Here is an 18,247-nt window from a genome sequence, read left to right on the forward strand (position 1 = left end):
ATTTTTGCAGGGATAGCTTCTGAGGAATCTTGGCAAAGGGGACCAGGGCTACATGCTGACTTTCGAAGAATTTTGAATTTTTACAATTTTTTACAAAAATGAAAAAATGACCTTGTATTTAAAAACAGGGTTTTTAAATCCAAGGTAAAAATTAACTGTACAAAATGAAATCTTTTGAAGAAATACTTTGATAGTCATCCCTCTGGCCTGCTGGGCATTTATTGACTTTTAAAGACATAACCTCAATGACAAACTGGACCTAAACCCTAGACCTAGGACTTTTGACCTCAAGACAAGACAAGTAACCTTGAAAGAGTTTATTGACTGAAACAACTTGATCCAGCAGTGCCAAGAGGGGAATAAAGACACTAGCTCCTCCATCAGGGTTATGGCATGCCTAATGGAATGCAATGAGATGACACTGATGAGACACCTACTTATGCAAATGCAAAGAGCTTTGATCGCTGATGGAGGGCTACTAGACCGACTCTAACATTGGCTCCAATGGGGATGGTAGCTCCTTGGAGGTACCAAGAACCTTAGACCTCTGGGAGAGCAGACCAGTGCTTTTCAATCATTGGGCAATGGAGTCATTATTTGACAAACAATACAAGACTTTGACTCATTTATTGACTGAAACTTGATTCAAACCGACTCAATTATGAAACCTACATGACTGAAAACTGACTCACAAATGACTCATGACTGACTTAACTAAAACAAGAACTTACAAAGCTTATTGAAGGGCAGTAGTCCATCAAGATTTGAAATCATGATGACAACCACCTGTGTTTCTTACAAGACAATATACCATCAAACTATATCAAAATGCCAATGCAACCAATCAAGAAGATGGCTTCTTGATTGATTCTTCCTATCAGAACTTCTGGTCAATAGTACAAACCTATCACTGGGCATCCAAAAACATAGTTGACCATGGCTGCAACAAAACACTGTAATAAACATTTTCACTGCTGGCTGCAACAAACTTGCTAGAGGATCATGAAAAACATGAAGATTTGCCACTACCACCTCCTGCTGAAAGAACATGGTGTCCTTTGTTTCAAATTCTGATCTGCCTTCATCATATGCTTCAGTAAAAGTATGCTCATAAGCTTCAAAAAACTCCGAACAAATGGATGAGCAGATCTCCTTGGAAAAACATTTCAAAACATGAGACATATGAGGAAGAATCTGAAATGGAATCCTGAATGGTCTGATCTTTTGTAGTTTGAATATATGGTAAGTCATCCTCATATGATATGATAGCCAGATTCTCATTACATTCATCAATCATGAGAAAAGAAATTTCAGATGTTTCGTGAAACCCAACACTAACATTTCTATCAGCTATCATAGATTCATCCAGAGAAACCTTTTCACTTGAACGAAGATCTTGTCTTGTTTTTCACAGAGGCAATGAACAACCTCCTCATGAAGATCTAGTGCTGGTGAGATGAGAGCATTTAGGTCTGCTACTCCATTTTCTTTATTTGAGGTAGCCGCGACAATACAACTCTCTTTTATGAGATCCGGAACAACATGTTTTGCCTCATCACAATTTATCTCCCGATCTGATTTATCATCATCACTTTCTGAGATTTGAACATCACTTTCCTGCATTACCTGCATGTTGTCTTCTTCTATGGACAGATCTGAAACAACATTTGCTCTTTCCTCATTTTCAACCATATGGAAATCTTCAGCCTGCTGATCTTGACAAGTATCCTCTAAGATTTCTGTGTGCTGCTGAAACGGATTTTCATACAGAGCCTCCATGATCTCAACATCCATAAAATTATCATCTTCATAATATTTCTCAAGGCTTTCAATAAAACTATAAGCATGCTTGCAACAGTCTTGAACTAAATTTAATGATGGATAAGAGTCCTTATATCTTTCAATGAACATAGCATGAAAATCCTTTAAACAGTAAATACAAGCAGGCGGCAAACTTTCATACCATGATTGGGCTTTACCTTCCAGAGTGGCCAAGAATATCTTCATCAAGCAATCTTCAGGAAAATCCACCTTCAATTTGCGAATATGCATATGAAATCTAACTAGATGTAAAGCAGCATCCTTCTTACCATCATCATTAAATGTAGGCAAATTCCTTGACCAATCTACCTTCGGAATTTTATTTGGAAAACCAGGGATGTGATCTCGGCTTAGGGGAGCGTATCTTCTTGCAATCCGATCCATCTTGAAAAGCTCAAAGCTACTGATCTCTCTGCAGTGGAGTCACCATGAAGCATTGATCTTTGGAGTTATCAGTGAAGGAGTCGCTAGTGAATGATTTCAGCCTTCTCAGTGTCTGATCGTTGTTCACCATCAACAATCAGATCTGAACTTGATACATGTACTAGGATAAAATGCAATCGAAGTGCTGTTTTCACAAGCTCACGGAGAATGACTGAAGCAGCGTTTATCTACTTCCGCTTATGCAAAGCAAAAGCGTTTCGAAGGCTACCTGGCATAACTTCAGGCTCCGTCTAAGACTTATGAAACAAACACATCAATCCACAAACAAGTTTGTTCTCCCCAGTATGGTCGCCAATATGTTAGCGCTTGAAATTTCACCTCAGGCTGAGAAAGGTAAACTCCAAGGCAACATCAAACCACTTAGCCTCGTAGCTAGCCCTACGGGGCAGGAGAGGGCTCTCTCTAGTCTATCTTAGTAAAGATCTTCAACGGGCGAGATAGCCAATGAGGAAACACTGATTTTAGGCTAGTAAACTGATAAAAAAGGTTTGATTTTGGATTTTTATGGTTTTGGTGGAAAATTGGGGAAAGGCAATTTTGGGTGCGGGGATTGGACACAGTTTTTGCAGGGGGTTCTTTGGGGCAAGGTAGGAGACTGTACTGATGCCTTTGAATTAAGTGAATGGATAAGAAATGACCGGTGAGGAGCTAAAGAAAACAAGAAACCTTCAAGAGTTCTCTTTAAACAGATGAAAACATAAACATTAAGCAAACTTAAAAGCAGAGCATGGGAATCATGAATTCTACTTTAACACTTCATTTGCCTAATTTGCGGAAGGAAAAGTAAGAAGATGAATCACATAACAAACTTACAAGTACAAAGAGAAACAAACCATCAATACATGTAACCACAGGAATCCCAAAAAGGACTGCAAAACCCTGGTCTTTCTTCCTTTGCCAAAAATTGCAGAGATACAATGAATAATACAATAGAAGCTTCTCCCTCAAGAGTCCAACCATGAAAATGACCAAGAAAGTACATAATATAGGCAATCTAACATTTTTCCTTGCCTCTAGGGGTCGATCTCACTATCCTAGGAGCTGTTTCAACCAATTCTAAACTGAGCACTAAAAACTAAGCAGTCAAAACAACTTGCCTCTATAAACTAGGAAACCAATTCATTCATTAAATTTTTGCCTATCACATGAATGAATCTTCTAGAAGAGATAAATAAGCGTCAAAATATCATAAAGTTACATCATTTACAACAAGGAGGATCAAAACTCACTCCAGAAAGTCAAATCCAGTCAAAATTGTGTTTTGCTGAGCTGTAGGTGAATTTCTGTGAAACCTGCCCAACACGTCGCGCCCTGATTTTGAACAGGTCGCGCGCCTTTGGAGTTGTTTTTGAGGCACTTCCAGGTGTCCAAATGAAGCAAAAGTGGGCTTGTTGGAAAGGTCTGGATGTCTACTTTCCAACCCAAGTGGAATTTCTGAATTTGGTGGCCATTTGCCCCTCCAAAATTGCAATCTCCCAAGACTACTTCCTGTGTGTCAAAAAGGTGGCAGAAAGTCATTTTTTGCATTTTTTTGACCTTCTGGAGGCTCAAAACTTGATGAAATCTCTTCGTAATTGCTGAGCAAGTGTATCTTTGCATGAAAAATCCAAAAATGTTGAGTTTTCCCGAAATGGAGTTGCCCATCGAATAGGTCGCGCGCGGCGCGCGACGTGTTGGTGGAGAAAACCTGTTTTTTGCCCAAAAATTCACAAGTGACCAAAAATGCTCAAATTTTTTTGAAACTTATGCTGGAGTTAAGTCATTTAGTATCATGCTACTTCAAGGAAGCCTCAGCCAAGATGTGGAGGGGATCGGGCCTTTTCCTTCGTTTTAGTGCTTTGGCCAACCGCCCTTGGATCACCTTCATTTTCGCCTTGCATACGTGCATTCGGGCCCAATAGTGGTTTTTCATGTTCCGGAGCAGGTCCTTATCTTTGTTGGCCTTGGCCAGCAGCCTCTCCAAATGAGCATTGACCCGGAGAAGCATAGCCTCTCGCTCAACGGGTACCAAATCACCGGGTCTCTTGCGCGCCAAGTTGTGGTCTTCATGGATCCTCCGCAACTCATCAAGAGTGTGCTCCTCTTCAAGTTGCTTGTTGCGCTGCTCTAAGTAGGTGATTGTCCAGTTTTCCATTTCCAATCTTTGCTGCAACGAGTCATTTTCAGCCCTTAGGTGTTGAATGATCTCCTCTGACTCTAGGCTAGGAGAAATGATGTCAAGATCAACAACCTCTATGCCTGGAACACCTGATGGCCCCTCATCAATCTTGGGCTGCTTGCCTCTCTCTGGTACCTGCGCTGCTGTCGGAGACGAGGCCCCTTCCACCTGGTGTGGAGAAAACACTCGCGGTACTGATGAAGAAGGCGAGACCCCTTCCACCTGGTGTGGAGATAATACTCGCCTAGCTGATGCAAATAAGGCCCTGTGGCCTCTCCGATATGTGACCAACGGAGGGGAGCTGACATGTCTGGTCTCAGGAATATCATGCTGCTGTGAAGGCCCTCCCTCCTCATGAACAACCTCAGGGGGTGATGATGCTGATGCTGTGAAAAAATCTCGAGAGATAAAATCCTCCCATGGGATACCCTGCTGAGCCAACTGATGTATGACCACAAGTTGGATCAAACCATAATGACAGATGCTCCTGTGTTGCTGTGTTGGGCTCCTTCTCTGCACCAAGGGCACCATCTTCTCAATATTCCGGCACATGAAAAATGGTATGTTCATCATCCGTACCCGTGTGAAATGCATCAACAAGCGAATATGGTACGAATACAAATATGAAAATCTGCCCTCACGGGTGAAATAGCGCATGATGAGCTTCATCAAGGGAGCATACTCATCCCTCAAAAATCTGAAGGGAAACATACCAGTCATGTACCTCATGTAGGCAGGTTTAATGTAGGGCTCATACTGAAATCTGTCCAACAGTTTGCGCTTGTTCCACTCTTCTCCCACATTGGGTATCCCTGTTGCTTGAGCAATAATTTCAGATGACAATATAAAATCCACCCCTACAAGATTTACATGCCCATCATGCAGATGCAAAACAAACAAGTGGACCAATTCCCTATGATGCTGAATTTGAGAAATCCTCTCGCAAAATTCATAACATGAGAGGTAGCGGAAACATGTGACTGCAAGTGGACAAGCCTGCAAATCGGTCAAAGAGGTGGGCTCCTCTCTCAGATGATGACCACTCTTAACACCCCTGTGAGGCCTCCTTTGTACCTCAACCTCTGGTGTTGACTCACGGTCATCACTTTGCTCATAGTCGGTTTCGGTTTCTGACATGGTTTCAAGAGCAAAGTGGCTGAAATGTACTGCTGCTTCTGCTCAAAAATCTGTTGTTTTTCGCTGTTTGAAATGCTGCTTCAAGGGGACAAATAACACAAGGGAGATGTTAGGGAAGGGAGACTTCTAAGGGGAATTAGGGAAAATACATGAAAAAGGGAATTAAGGGAAGGAATCATGACATATACAACATCATACCATTATCATTTGCAAGGATTTTATGGGAAGTAGGGTTTAAGGTTATATTATTGGATTTTAGGGATATGGGTAGGGTTTTGGGCCTTTGATATTTTTGGTAGGGAGATTAGGTAAAAGTGATAAGGGAGATGGTTGGGATGTGGGGGAAAAAATGGGAGTGAAAGGGATGACCTTGAGAGCAGCAAAACAAAACCCTATCTCTACTTGCATTTTGACATTTTTAAAGCAAATATACATGAACCTCTCATTTCAACTTGATGGCATTAAAACACATTTCCAATGCTCATTTTTCTTTATCTAGCAAAATACTTTGATGATCAGAGGCCTACCTGCAATCTTGAAGAATTTTGGGGTCGTTTGGCAGTTTACAAGCGATTTTTTGTGGATGAATTCCCAACAGGTCGCGCGCACCCAACACGTCGCACCAGTGTATTTTCTCAACTGGTAAGACCCCCCTGACACGTCGCGCCGGCCTAACAGGTCGCGCGCAGGTCTTGACAAGTCGCGCGCGGGCTCTGTTTACAATTTCACCCAATTTCTCTCCAAATCGCTCTTCACTATTGCTTTGAGGCAAATGATGATCAAATGAAGGGAGAGAGGGACTTTATAGGCTTGATTTAAATTAATTTCCCCTCAAACCCTCTTTCTAATGTTTTTAACTTGACACTTTTTCAAAATTTAAATGCTGCTAACTTTATGGTTTCCTTTTGTCCTGAAATTGGTTGAACTGATGTTTTTTCTTGAAAATTTTTGCAGGGATAGCTTCTGAGGAATCTTGGCAAAGGAGACCAGGGCTACATGCTGACTTTCGAAGAATTTTGAATTTTTACAATTTTTTACAAAAATGAAAAAATGACCTTGTATTTAAAAACAGGGTTTTTAAATCCAAGGTAAAAATTAACAGTACAAAATGAAATCTTTTGAAGAAATACTTTGATAGTCATCCCTCTGGCCTGCTGGGCATTTATTGACTTTTAAAGACATGACCTCAATGACAAACTGGACCTAAACCCTAGACCTAGGACTTTTAACCTCAAGACAAGACAAGTAACCTTGAAAGAGTTTATTGACTGAAACAACTTGATCCATCAGTGCCAAGATGGGAATAAAGACACGAGCTCCTCCATCAGGGTTATGGCATGCCTAATCGAATGCAATGAGATGACACTGATGAGACACCTACTTATGCAAATGCAAAGAGCTTTGATCGCTGATGGAGGGCTACTAGACCGACTCTAACAGGATCTGCCTCGATATCCTGGATGAGCAGGAAGCAGAAGTCGGTGGCTTTGAGCACCGCCGAAGCAGGATATATTGTTGCTAGCATAACCTCGTGTGAGGCAGTCTGGTTGCAAAAGCTCTTCAGTGAGCTGTTTGGATTTACATTGGATACCACTGTGATTCTCTGTAACAACCAGAGGTGGGATTCGATTATTCAGGAATCCCATATTCGTCAATTGCTCCAGCAGATAGACATCATCTGGGATATGGTAAGTTGATGAGCAAGGAAGCTCCATCACATTAAGATGATGTACAGGTTGATACACCTTGTCAAAGCCCCGAGGAAAGATCTAATCTCTGATTTTCCCAAACGACTTGGAGTCGGCAAGAAACCCTTGTACAAGGGTCCTGCATGTTGCACACATTGAGCTCTGGGAGCTCTGAGGGCTTGCGGTTCCTACTGGAGCAACATATGACCACAGGGTGACTCACCCTCCCCTGGTGGTGCACACTGGAACAAGATGATTCGATCTCTTGTGGGACAAGATGATTCGCTCTCTTGTGGAACAGGATGATTCGCTCTCCTATGTAGCAGGATGATTCGCTCTCCTGTGTAGCAGGATGATTAGTTCTCCTGTGAGGCCTGGATCGATGTGTTCTCCATGGCAATTGTAGCAGGATTGATGTGTTCTCCTGTGAGGCCTGGATTGATGTGTTCTCCATGGCAATGGTAGCAGGATTGATGTGTTCTCCTGTGAGGCATGGATTGATGTGTTCTCCATGGCAATTGTAGCAGGATTGATGTGTTCTCCTGTGAGGACAGGATTGATTAGTTCTCCTGTCGAGGCATCCTACTCATGCAGTCTGGGACTCATGGGAAGTACCTCTCAGAGAGCCAGCACAGAGCATCAGAAGGTTGACACAGAGGGTTCCAGGTTGACACAAAGGCCAGGAGGGCTGACGCAGAGCCTCAGAGACGCATTGGAGAGATTTTCGTGGAGCAGACTTGTCGAATATGTGCTTCCGAAGAGAGGTATTACTGCCAGATTGATTTCTCTGTCGGGTAAGCCAGTTTGGCACCTAGTTGTACTCAAGAAAGTTGCTTAATAATAAAACCCTCAAAACTGCTGCACTGGTTTTCCCAAGTTGGGTTTTTCTGGGGACGATTGTCCAAAAATAACAATGTCCCTTGTGTATTTGTTTATTTCTTTCAATTGATGATCTGTAAATGGTTGAGACTGCATTGGTGTTTATTTTTATTGTTTATATGGTTAAATAACTTGTTAAGAAATTAAACAAGCAGGTGGAATAAACCAGATAGTGCAGGAAAATTTTCTAATGGGTTAGACTTAGAAATTTCAACAGATTCAACAGGAGAGGCTTCGAGCCATAGATCACTAATTGAGGGAGAAACAACAAGAGGATTCCGAAGCATTTCCAGTGGCAATTTGGAGGAGTGTGAGGAAGCAACGTCTAGTCCACAGAGAGAATGTGCAAGCGCAATTCGAAACAACCAAGCAAGGGATCGATTCAACAGATAGGTGTGCGAAAATCTTCTAGAAGGCCAGTGAATTCATCTCAATGGCAGAGACAGTCAATCAGAGGCAGTTCGAGGCTATTTTGGAGAGTGCGAGTTATAGCTTGCGTAGAGGCTATGCAGGGGTATTTCTGGGAGGCAGTTCAAGTGACCAGTTGAGGCTGGATTGCTTGTGGATACGGGAAATTTTCCCTTAGAGATTTTGCCAATGGTTCTCTTAGGAGAGGATTGCCAATTTGGCATCTAGACTTATGTACTCGGATTTTGTAGCTACAAAATAATAAAAATAAACCCTCATCGGCTGCACCGGTTTCCCCTTCGAGGTTTTTCCGAGGACTATTAGTCCAAAAATATTGGTGTCATTTTTATTGTGGTGAGCATCTATTTTCTCAGTTCCAGTTTCTTTTCCGCAACATATTTTTATTGTGAAGATTTGCAGTCTGATTTATTCGTTATTTGTCATAACAAATAAACTGCTAAGTAATCAGTTAGAAGAATAGATTTCTAGTTGCTGCAAGTTCAAGGAAATTTCACATACTCAAGCTTGAGACTAGTCGCCATCCGGTCTAGTTGATTAAAGCCTATCTATAGTAGCTCAAACTGATTGTTTCCTACTCTGCAGCCCTGCCTTGTGCCTTGACTATGTGTTGTCTAGATCACGAGCTTTGTTGCTCTACCTCGACAGCCAAATCTGTCCTATCTGATTTCCTCATCCTTGAGTGATCGTCTCTTGGCTGGATCTGACACTTGCACTGTCCCGCTGGCTATGGTGACTCGATTGGGTCCTCAGTCGATACTCTACCAGCTAGGATTTGCTCACTATCCCAAGTCGCTCTACTCTATATGATAGTTGCCCTATCAGCTTAATCTATTTCTTCGTTGTGGTTGTGCAATCTCTGCAGCTTGTGTCTTGGTAATTGTCTCTATAGCCGCCTGTCACCTATGTGGTTTGATTCCTGTCGATGGTTAAACCCTTTCTCTTGTGCAACCTCTGTTAGTGGTTTGATCCTTGTTTCAACGGCTCCACGCTCTTCTCAACCAGTCAGACTTGTTGTTGTGCACTATCTGCTACCTCCCATCATAGCAGTTAATTTGCGGCCTTCAACCAACAACCTCACTTACATGCCAGTGGTTATCTGTCTACACCCACAGAATGTCGTCTAATGCTTAACACTACAACCTCGACCTCCTCGTTGCTCGATTGGTCGGACACTTTCGTTGACCCAACCCGACCACTCTTGTTGGCTCTTTTGTGTCTCTTTTGGTCGCCTCTGTATTTGGTTCAATTGGACCCCTAAAAATCTCCATTGTCACCCTGACTTGCCTCAGTCGTCAATCGTACGGCCTGTATCTTCCCTACAATCTTTGCATCAGTGTGCTCTGGGTGACTAGCCTCAACTTACGAATTGTCCCTGCTACGTTGCATTCTAGTAGGTTGGTTGTTTCTCGGCCCCTGTTTAGATGCACTACAGTGTGGCAGCCCGACATTCTCTGCTAGACCTGTTGTATTAGCAACTCGATCTCTTGGCGTCCTCAGCCCCTGTGCGTTGACTTCCTACCCAAGCTATCACTCGACCAGCCTATCTCCTTAGCTACCGTCGTGGCCAATCCAACCTGTTCACGTGCCTAGGCTACACCAATTCTTTGTTGTCAGTTGGTTGTGGCCCTTGGCGCACAAAAAGGTCCACGATTTTTTACTATCAGTGGATGTCAAAGCAGCTTGCTGCTTCGAATTTTTTATTTTACTTTCTTTTTTAATAAAATCATGCCAAAAATATTCATCCTACAGAAAAAAAGCCTTCCTCTCGATTGGTTGATTTACTTCGGCCCTTATATAACGTTCATACGATCGCACCCAAACCTGGCTTCAACAATCCAGTATGAACCCCACACCTGTGATTCTGAGATCGATTTAGAGCTTCTGCTTTGATACGATGTTAGTTTTTACAGCAACACAAATTAATTCCAAACAACAAATTACTGAATAAACATTGCTAAATTTCCAACAAAAATATTTAGCGAAAGAAAATAACAATTTGAATCACATGAATACACACAAATTTCTTCCCATCGAATAAGTTGTTTATTAATAAAACTCAGATCTTACTTGGGCTCCCATCCTGGGATAATGGCCGAAGCGACAAAATACAGATTACAATATTCTAGATTTGATCCAGCAGATCTGCTTTCTCTTGCAGATTTAGATCTCCAACCTCTCTACACTCCCCCACACCCAGCACACGCTCACTTACTGCTCTCAATCTTGTGTTCTTGTTGTGTGTCATCTCCCTCTCCCTAGCCTTGCCTTTATAAATTTGCATTGAGCCAAAACCCTAACCCTAATCTCAAAGTGATTGACGATTGATATTAGATCTCGCCTCACTTGAGATCGATGGCTAAGATTAAAATTTATTCACTAAAGTAAATTACTTTACTTTTCCTAAGTTTCTAGTAGCTCAATAAGCTAAGATATTAACATGTGCTTTTTCCTTAGTTAAACTTAGGCTAATTTACATTAGCAAGTTACTCAACCTAGAGCAAGTGTTCTAAGGAGAAGTGGACGACTTTTGCACGCCTAGACATAAGGCATGTGTAGAAGTACTTGTCCAAGCTACAAATGTCAACACATTTTGTTTCATCATCATACATTCACTCTTTTGTTCTAAGAGTGTGAATTAGTCTCTTTTTCGCTACAATGGGCAAGATGTGATCTTCTATGGTGCAAATTTCTAGAGGAGTTGACCTTTTGGATGGAGATATTTTTCTAGGATTGAAAGAAGTGCTTCTTTGGAGGATTTTGTATGGTTAATGCTTTATCCTTAACATTTTGCATATTAAATGTATGAAGTAGGGTTTCTATTTGTGCTATGACAAAATGCTTAAATTATGTTGGAATTTTGTGACATTATTGCATGCAAAATTGTTCTCCGTAAGGCTTATAGGGAAACTCTAAATGTGCATTCCCTATATCTAATTCCTCCCCTCAAAAGAAAAATAGTTAGGGTTTTATAAGTGGATGTTCCAGCCATCCCCCCTTACTCCATCAATGTCTTTTCCGATGAAATTTAGCCCTCGAAAACTCTATTAAACCCTTGTAGGATAATGAACTAATCTTTGTTCTGTTGATCATCCATAAATTTTATTAAATTTCGTCATTTTTTTCTCATTCCTAGACATCTAGGTTTAGCTGCTAGGGTTTTCAGGGAAAATTTCTGCATAAAAGTGGATTTTGTTTAGATGTTTGTGGCTTATAATTTAGGAATTGCATTTGCAAATCATTTAAGGGAAAAATCTAGAATAGTGCATGGTTAAACCTCCTTATTTAGTGTTGACGTCATCCCTCATATTTTTCTTATGCATATATTTCCATAAAGATCAATTTCCTACCCTAACCCTAGTCTTTATTGGAAGGCCTTTTGTTCCTTTGTCGTTCATTATCATTGGAAGGTCTTTTTCCTTGGCTGTTATATGACATTGTGCAACTTATTATTGCATATCAATCAAACCTTAACTTATACCAACCTTGTCTTTGGTCTAGGCATAGAGTATTTGAATTTTGAACCCTAGTATAGAACGTCTAGACCTTTCCTAGCCTTGTCAGTACTCTGAGTCATATTATAGACCTCTTGTACATCATCTTAAGTAATAGCATTAAAATATCCTTTAGGTGATCTAGGGAAGCCTCCCTTGCGGTTCAATACCCCTAAAGAGCAAGAGAAAGGTTGTTGAGATGACAATGGCAACCCTTTCTCTTGTTGCCATACAATATGACCCCACCTAGTGAGGCTTGGCACCAGGCCTACTAGATTTTGTAGCAAAAGTTCCCATGCTTCTTGATGTTTTATTTGCAAGCCCAAGCCTTGTTTCTTCCCTCTAATTTCTCTTCCTAGCAGTATCAATATTTTATTGACTTGTAATATGAACAATCTATAGGGTAGATGTAGGGAAAATATCCACTTCAAGTGGTTGATTCTATCAACCATTTCCATTCCACATAGCTTGCAATTCAGCCTCAGTCTATCATTAACCCCATATGGTTCACTATCCTCCCACATTGGGTCCAATTGTCTTCGTATTTTATAAGACATTGATTAGACTTTTAAACCTATTACACAAAACCAATGGTGAAATTCAATCAACAGAAAACAAAAAAGAATATTGCGATTAAAATATGACAGCTACTTAAGTGTCAAATCTCCCTTAAAAAGGGGCAAGAAGAGGTATATCTAATGGACATCACAAATCCTGTACTAAATCTTGAATAACAATGAAAATGCAAGCATAAATTTTTCCACATACCGAGGAATATGGATATGGTTGATCAAAGTAAATCCCTATTCCACAATGGCTTGGTTGATGACAATGAAAACATTGTATTTCCCCTTGTATGCTTGATGGAAAATGGTCACAGTATCCTCACCACTCAATCCCCTCACCTACTTTCGTAAAATGAGGGTTAAAAAATCAAAAAACCAATTATAAGGCAGGTTTGACATGGACAAGGAGATGATTTACATCAACTTGCAATGATTATGGAATTCATTGCACAATAGTTTAAATGTATTGCAACACCCACACCTAAGGTTCACCATAATAGATGCTCTAAGACTATTTGGAACACCTACAAACATACCTATAAGTATTCGTATCCATGCAACATTCGATAAAGTCTTATGTATTTAGGTTGGTATTAAAGAGACGTGAGGTATTTATATGAGAAGTTAGGTCTTCTTTAGTTATTTCATTTTTAAATATATTATGTTGCCTACATCATGATCTCATTCTCTATACATGTTATACTTGTTACAAATTCCAATCCTATTTTGGTTGTATCGTGTATATATATGTATCAAGGCTATTTCTAAACCATATACTTATTAAATACAAAACATAATGTATCGTATGGCTTAGGTACACATATAGACTTACAAGTTATATTATTAGCTGGGAATAAAATTGACTTACATCAACACTTCATATTTTTTTATGTATTGTAACAAGAATTTATTGGGAAGCTATAAACAGAGGTAAGTTATAATCTATGTATATCCCCTTTTCATATGAATTACGTTGTTTGTATGCGATCATAATTTCATAACAATTATATGAGTTTGTATGGAGTATGTAACTGATAATATATTCTGAAGGAAATAGTTGTAGAATACTTATAGGCATCATACACCAAACAAAATTTACCCCAATTTCTACAATTAACATTAACTGCACTTAACTTCTATGTGCCTTCTTAGAAATAGTATGATGTATGAGACAAGACTCTAAGTGGTATAAACTACTTAAATGTATTACCAATGTATTGCACCTAGATAATTCAAAGAAAGGACCAACATATTAAAGTTCAAACTAGAAGTGGATGAATTAACAATGATGAGACAAAACAAAAGAACACCTCAAACAAGGTAAGATCATCTCCCCCAGTGATATTCCACACTATCCCACTTGCTTGCTCAATACCCATATCCAATAGGGGTGATTGAATGGCATTTAGTGCAGCATCACGAGCCCTTGATTTACCTGCAATAATATGAAGTTTTTGAAATGATGAATTGTACATTCTGAACATATTGAACAAGCATTGAAAAATAAAATTATAAGAAAGACTATTCAAAAATGCAATCACAAAACTGAAACCAAAGATAACATGTGAGAGACAAAGGTCTTGATTTATAAGAGTGCAATTATTTCTTAACTTTGAATGACAGAAAAAAATATAGTTATAAATTTTAATATAGTTATAAATTTTGTTTGTGAAGACATTCAATTCTAAAACAATTAAGAAAGAATAAGTGAAGTTTAGCTTTAAGAAGCACACTATTCATGCGCATGTAAGGGCTAGAACATACATTATGAAGCTATCACCCTTAATCTTAAGGACTTCAATATTTGATTTAAACTTCCAACCTATTTCAAAGAAAGATGTTATAATTTAACATTCTCAACCTGTTAACCCTCACATCATCAAGGGTACATACAGATTTTGCAGCAGATTCCATCACCATTATAAGCCCAAGGTCACAAGTCAGAAACCTTGTAACAACCATACAAAACCCTATGTTAGGTGTCCTACATTTGTTTGGTCGTACCGTCGTTGACTCCTTTGGGTTCATCCTTGGCTCCTTTCACCCTTGATAGGATTGGAGGGCCTTGGATGGTTCTAGGGGAGATTGTTTTTTGTCGAGGTGATCATTGGTGTATGCACCAATCCAACCCACGTCGAGGTGCACCTATGTCTTACTGCATGGATGTCTATTGAGACTGTATGTGGCCTTGGTGTTGTGCAGTATCCCTTAGCCAATATTCATACATGGCAATCTCACAAAAACCCTTCACATTTCCTGAGGTCGTTCACAAATTCACATTTCCCAATGCAAGTGGTCTTAGAAGTAGAAAAGTCAACTTGGTCCCATATTGTTCAGCTTGATGAGAAGATGACATGCCACATGGAATTTTTCCGAACAGTGAAGGCAATAGCAAGTTTTGATCAAAGGTGGTCAATAAGTATTACAAGTTTCCCTGTGGCATTATAGGGGCAAATCTTACAAAAATTGACATGCAATATGTCAAAATTGGTCTATAGAAAAAGAGGAACAAAACCCACATGTTAGTTCTCCAAATTCCCAAGGGCATTAGAGATCAATGAGATGGGAATGATGATGTGGATAGGGAAATGATGATGTGGCATCATTAGGCACGATATGGAAAATTGAAGGCATGCCCATTCCAAATCAAGGCAAGTTTTGGTAAACTCAAATTAGAATGGTCAAAATCATCAAGGTGTTGGATATCCTAGTCACAAGTAGATAAGTCAAATTTACTACTAAGTAAAACTCAAGCGAACCAGACATGAGAGAATCAACTAGCCATTGAAAGGGTCAAGTTGGATGTTGGAGCGACCATGGACCAAGGGAGTTAGGAATGTGAAAATTCTATCACTGCAACAACTGATTTATTTTACCTACTTATTTCCCGATAAGTTATTTATGAAAATCCTTCAATAAACATTAAAATAAATTTTGCTGCAAATATCACATCATAATACAAAAACAAACACATGCACAAGAATTAACACATCGACACAAATATTTTGGACAATCAGTCCCCGGAAAAACCCAATGTGGGAAAATCGGTGCAGCAAGGGAGGATTTTATTATTTAGCAATTCTTCAGTACAACTAGGTGCCAAACTGGCTTACCCAACAGAGAGAAAATTCTTCAGCACTTCCCCCAGTCTCAGCGTCAGCCTGGATGACCTCTGCGTTGCTCCCAGACCCTCTGCGTCAGCCCCGCCTCTCTGCGTCAGCCCCTGCCTCTCTGCGTCAGCACTGGGCCTCTCTGCGTCACCCACACAAGCCCTCCAGTGACTGCGTAGTCTGCAACCTCTACGTCTGCCTCTCCAACCTCTGCGTTGTTCCCCTGGTGTTGTTCCCGACTCTCTGTTCCGTACTTGTTGCCTCCTGCTGCTCTCCAGACCACTAGTTCGAATTTCTTAGCTAACCCCGCTCTAGAAATCGAACTGACTGGTCTCCCTCAGTGTGTTCTCCAACTGACCCTCAAGCCTCTTCTTATACTTTTCCTGTTGGTCCTCCAATGGCCGAGATTAAATCTCTAATCAACGGTTAAGATTAGATTTGGCTTGATCCATGACTTTTGGAACCTTCTAACCCAGTTTTATATTAATACCCATTAATATTTTATTTTTCCTAAGTTTAGACTTAGGAACTCCATTAAAAATATTAATTATTTTAATATCTCCCAAACCGTTAGAATCTATCCAAACCATTTCTAGGTCTTGGAGATCTCATGTGCTTTAGCCTCTCCACCAATTTTCATGGCTAGAGCACATCCGATGCTACCCCAAATCAACACTCCCTCTTAGCGAGCACTGTACTCTAGTAATACTCCACACTGAGCATTACTCTGATCATACGGCATTGGTACATGTGCTGATGCTAAGCCTCCCTACTCAACATCCTCTGCACTCCTGCATCCTGTACTGCTGCCCATGGCTCTATCACTGCCACTGCTACATCTGTACTGCAGCTCCTCTGCATCCGTGCCGCTGCTGGTCCATTTTCCCAACACTGCATTTGCACTGCAAACTCCTCCTCATCATGTTGCATCGTGTTACTACTGACTGCTACTGCACTGCAACATCACACCCATTTCTGCTATTGAAATGGATTCTTTATCATCCCCATCTTCTCCCTGAAATAATCAAACTTGGTTCTTCCAAGGGCCTTGGTAAGGATGTCTGCCACCAGTTCTCCTGTAGGAGTATAGCTCAACTATACAGCTCCTCGTTGGACACAGTCTCTAACAAAGTGACACCGAATATCAATATGCTTTGACCGATCGTGAAACACTGGATTCTCAGAGAGCTTGATGCAACTTTGATTATCACACATGATCCTGGTCGCCTCCATCTTTCTTCTAAATAGGTTCACAAGCAGTTTTCTGAGCCATATGGCCTCGCACGAAGTTGTGCTTGCAGCCATGTATTCTGCCTCAGCTGAGCTCAGAGCCACGGATTTATGTTTCCTACTGCACCAGGAGGTCATTCCTGATCCAATGTTGAAACAGTACCCAGAGGTACTTTTCCGATCCACTAAACTTCCAGCCCAATCTGCATCAATAAACCCACTCAATCTGATATCCTTACCCCTGGTGTACAAGAGTCCATAATCGACTATTCCCTGTAAATACCTGAGAACATGTTTTGGTTATTGCCCAGTGCGCGCTCTTCAGCTCCACCATGAACTGACTGAGGGTGTTGACAGCATAGCAAATGTCTCGCCTGGTATTGACCAGATACATCAAGGACCCTATGAGCTGCCTATATAAGGTGGGATCAACATCTTTGTCTTCTGATGCATCAATCTTCTTCCAGTTGGTTATCATTGGAGTAGCCATGGGTCTACAATCCTCCATCTTGAATCTCTTCAGGATTTTTGTAGCATATCTCCCTTGCCCAAGGAAGATCTCCCCCTTTCACTGCCAAACTTCCAACCCCAGGAAATAATGCATTCATCCCAAATCCTTCATGTCGAACTCCGTGGCTAGATTCTTCTTGCAATCCCCTATGAGCCTGGATGATCCTGTCAGGAAGAGATCATCCACATATAATACTAAGATTAGAGGCTCATTCTCTACAACCAGATAGTAGAGATTTGGATCTGCGTCACTCTTGACAAATCCCATTTTCTGCAAGTAGCCATCGATTCGCCCATACCACGCTCTAGGTGCCTGTTTCAGTCCATACAAGGCTTTCTTCAATCTGCATACATGAGACTTCTTCTCATGTGTCTCAAAGTCCTTTGGTTGTTCAATGTATACCTCTTCTTCTATCACACCGTTCAGAAATGTCGTTTTGACATCCATTTGATGAATCTCCCACCCCATCTGTGCTGCAAGAGATATCACGGTTCTAATAGATGTATACCTGGCTACTGGGGCGAAGGTCTCTTCATAGTCAATTCCTTCCTTCTGAGCATACCCCTTAGCCACAAACCTGGCTTTGTATTTCTCAACACTGCTGTTTGCAGCGTATTTGATCTTGTAGATCCATCTCGAACCTACCACTGATCTGTCTTGAGGCCTTGGCACTACCTCCCAGACATCATTCACCATTATGGAGTTGTACTCCTCTACCATCGCATCCAGCCAAACCTGATGTTGAGCTGCCTCTTGAAAACTGGCAAGCTCCCCATCCTGAGC

At 40.8% G+C, this 18,247-nt stretch overlaps 1 protein-coding gene across 2 annotated transcripts in view; it reads right to left on the minus strand.

Moving 5' to 3' along the window:
* Positions 1-13,857: 13,857 nt before the first annotated feature.
* LOC149156334 (cell division protein FtsZ homolog 2-1, chloroplastic-like) overlaps positions 13,858-18,247 on the minus strand; it is a 206,684-nt gene continuing 202,294 nt past the window's right edge. For both annotated transcript variants that reach the window (XM_089438097.1, XM_089438098.1), the window contains one exon: positions 13,858-14,048. In XM_089438097.1, coding sequence (XP_089294223.1) covers positions 13,873-14,048 — 176 coding nt within the window. In that variant the 3' untranslated portion in view covers positions 13,858-13,872. The remainder of the gene's footprint in view (positions 14,049-18,247) is intronic.

This window comes from Pinus tabuliformis, chromosome 9 (genome assembly GCF_031772625.1).
Source record: "Pinus tabuliformis cultivar Carrire ecotype Pingquan chromosome 9, CPIR1, whole genome shotgun sequence".
Taxonomy (NCBI): Eukaryota; Viridiplantae; Streptophyta; class Pinopsida; order Pinales; family Pinaceae; genus Pinus; species Pinus tabuliformis.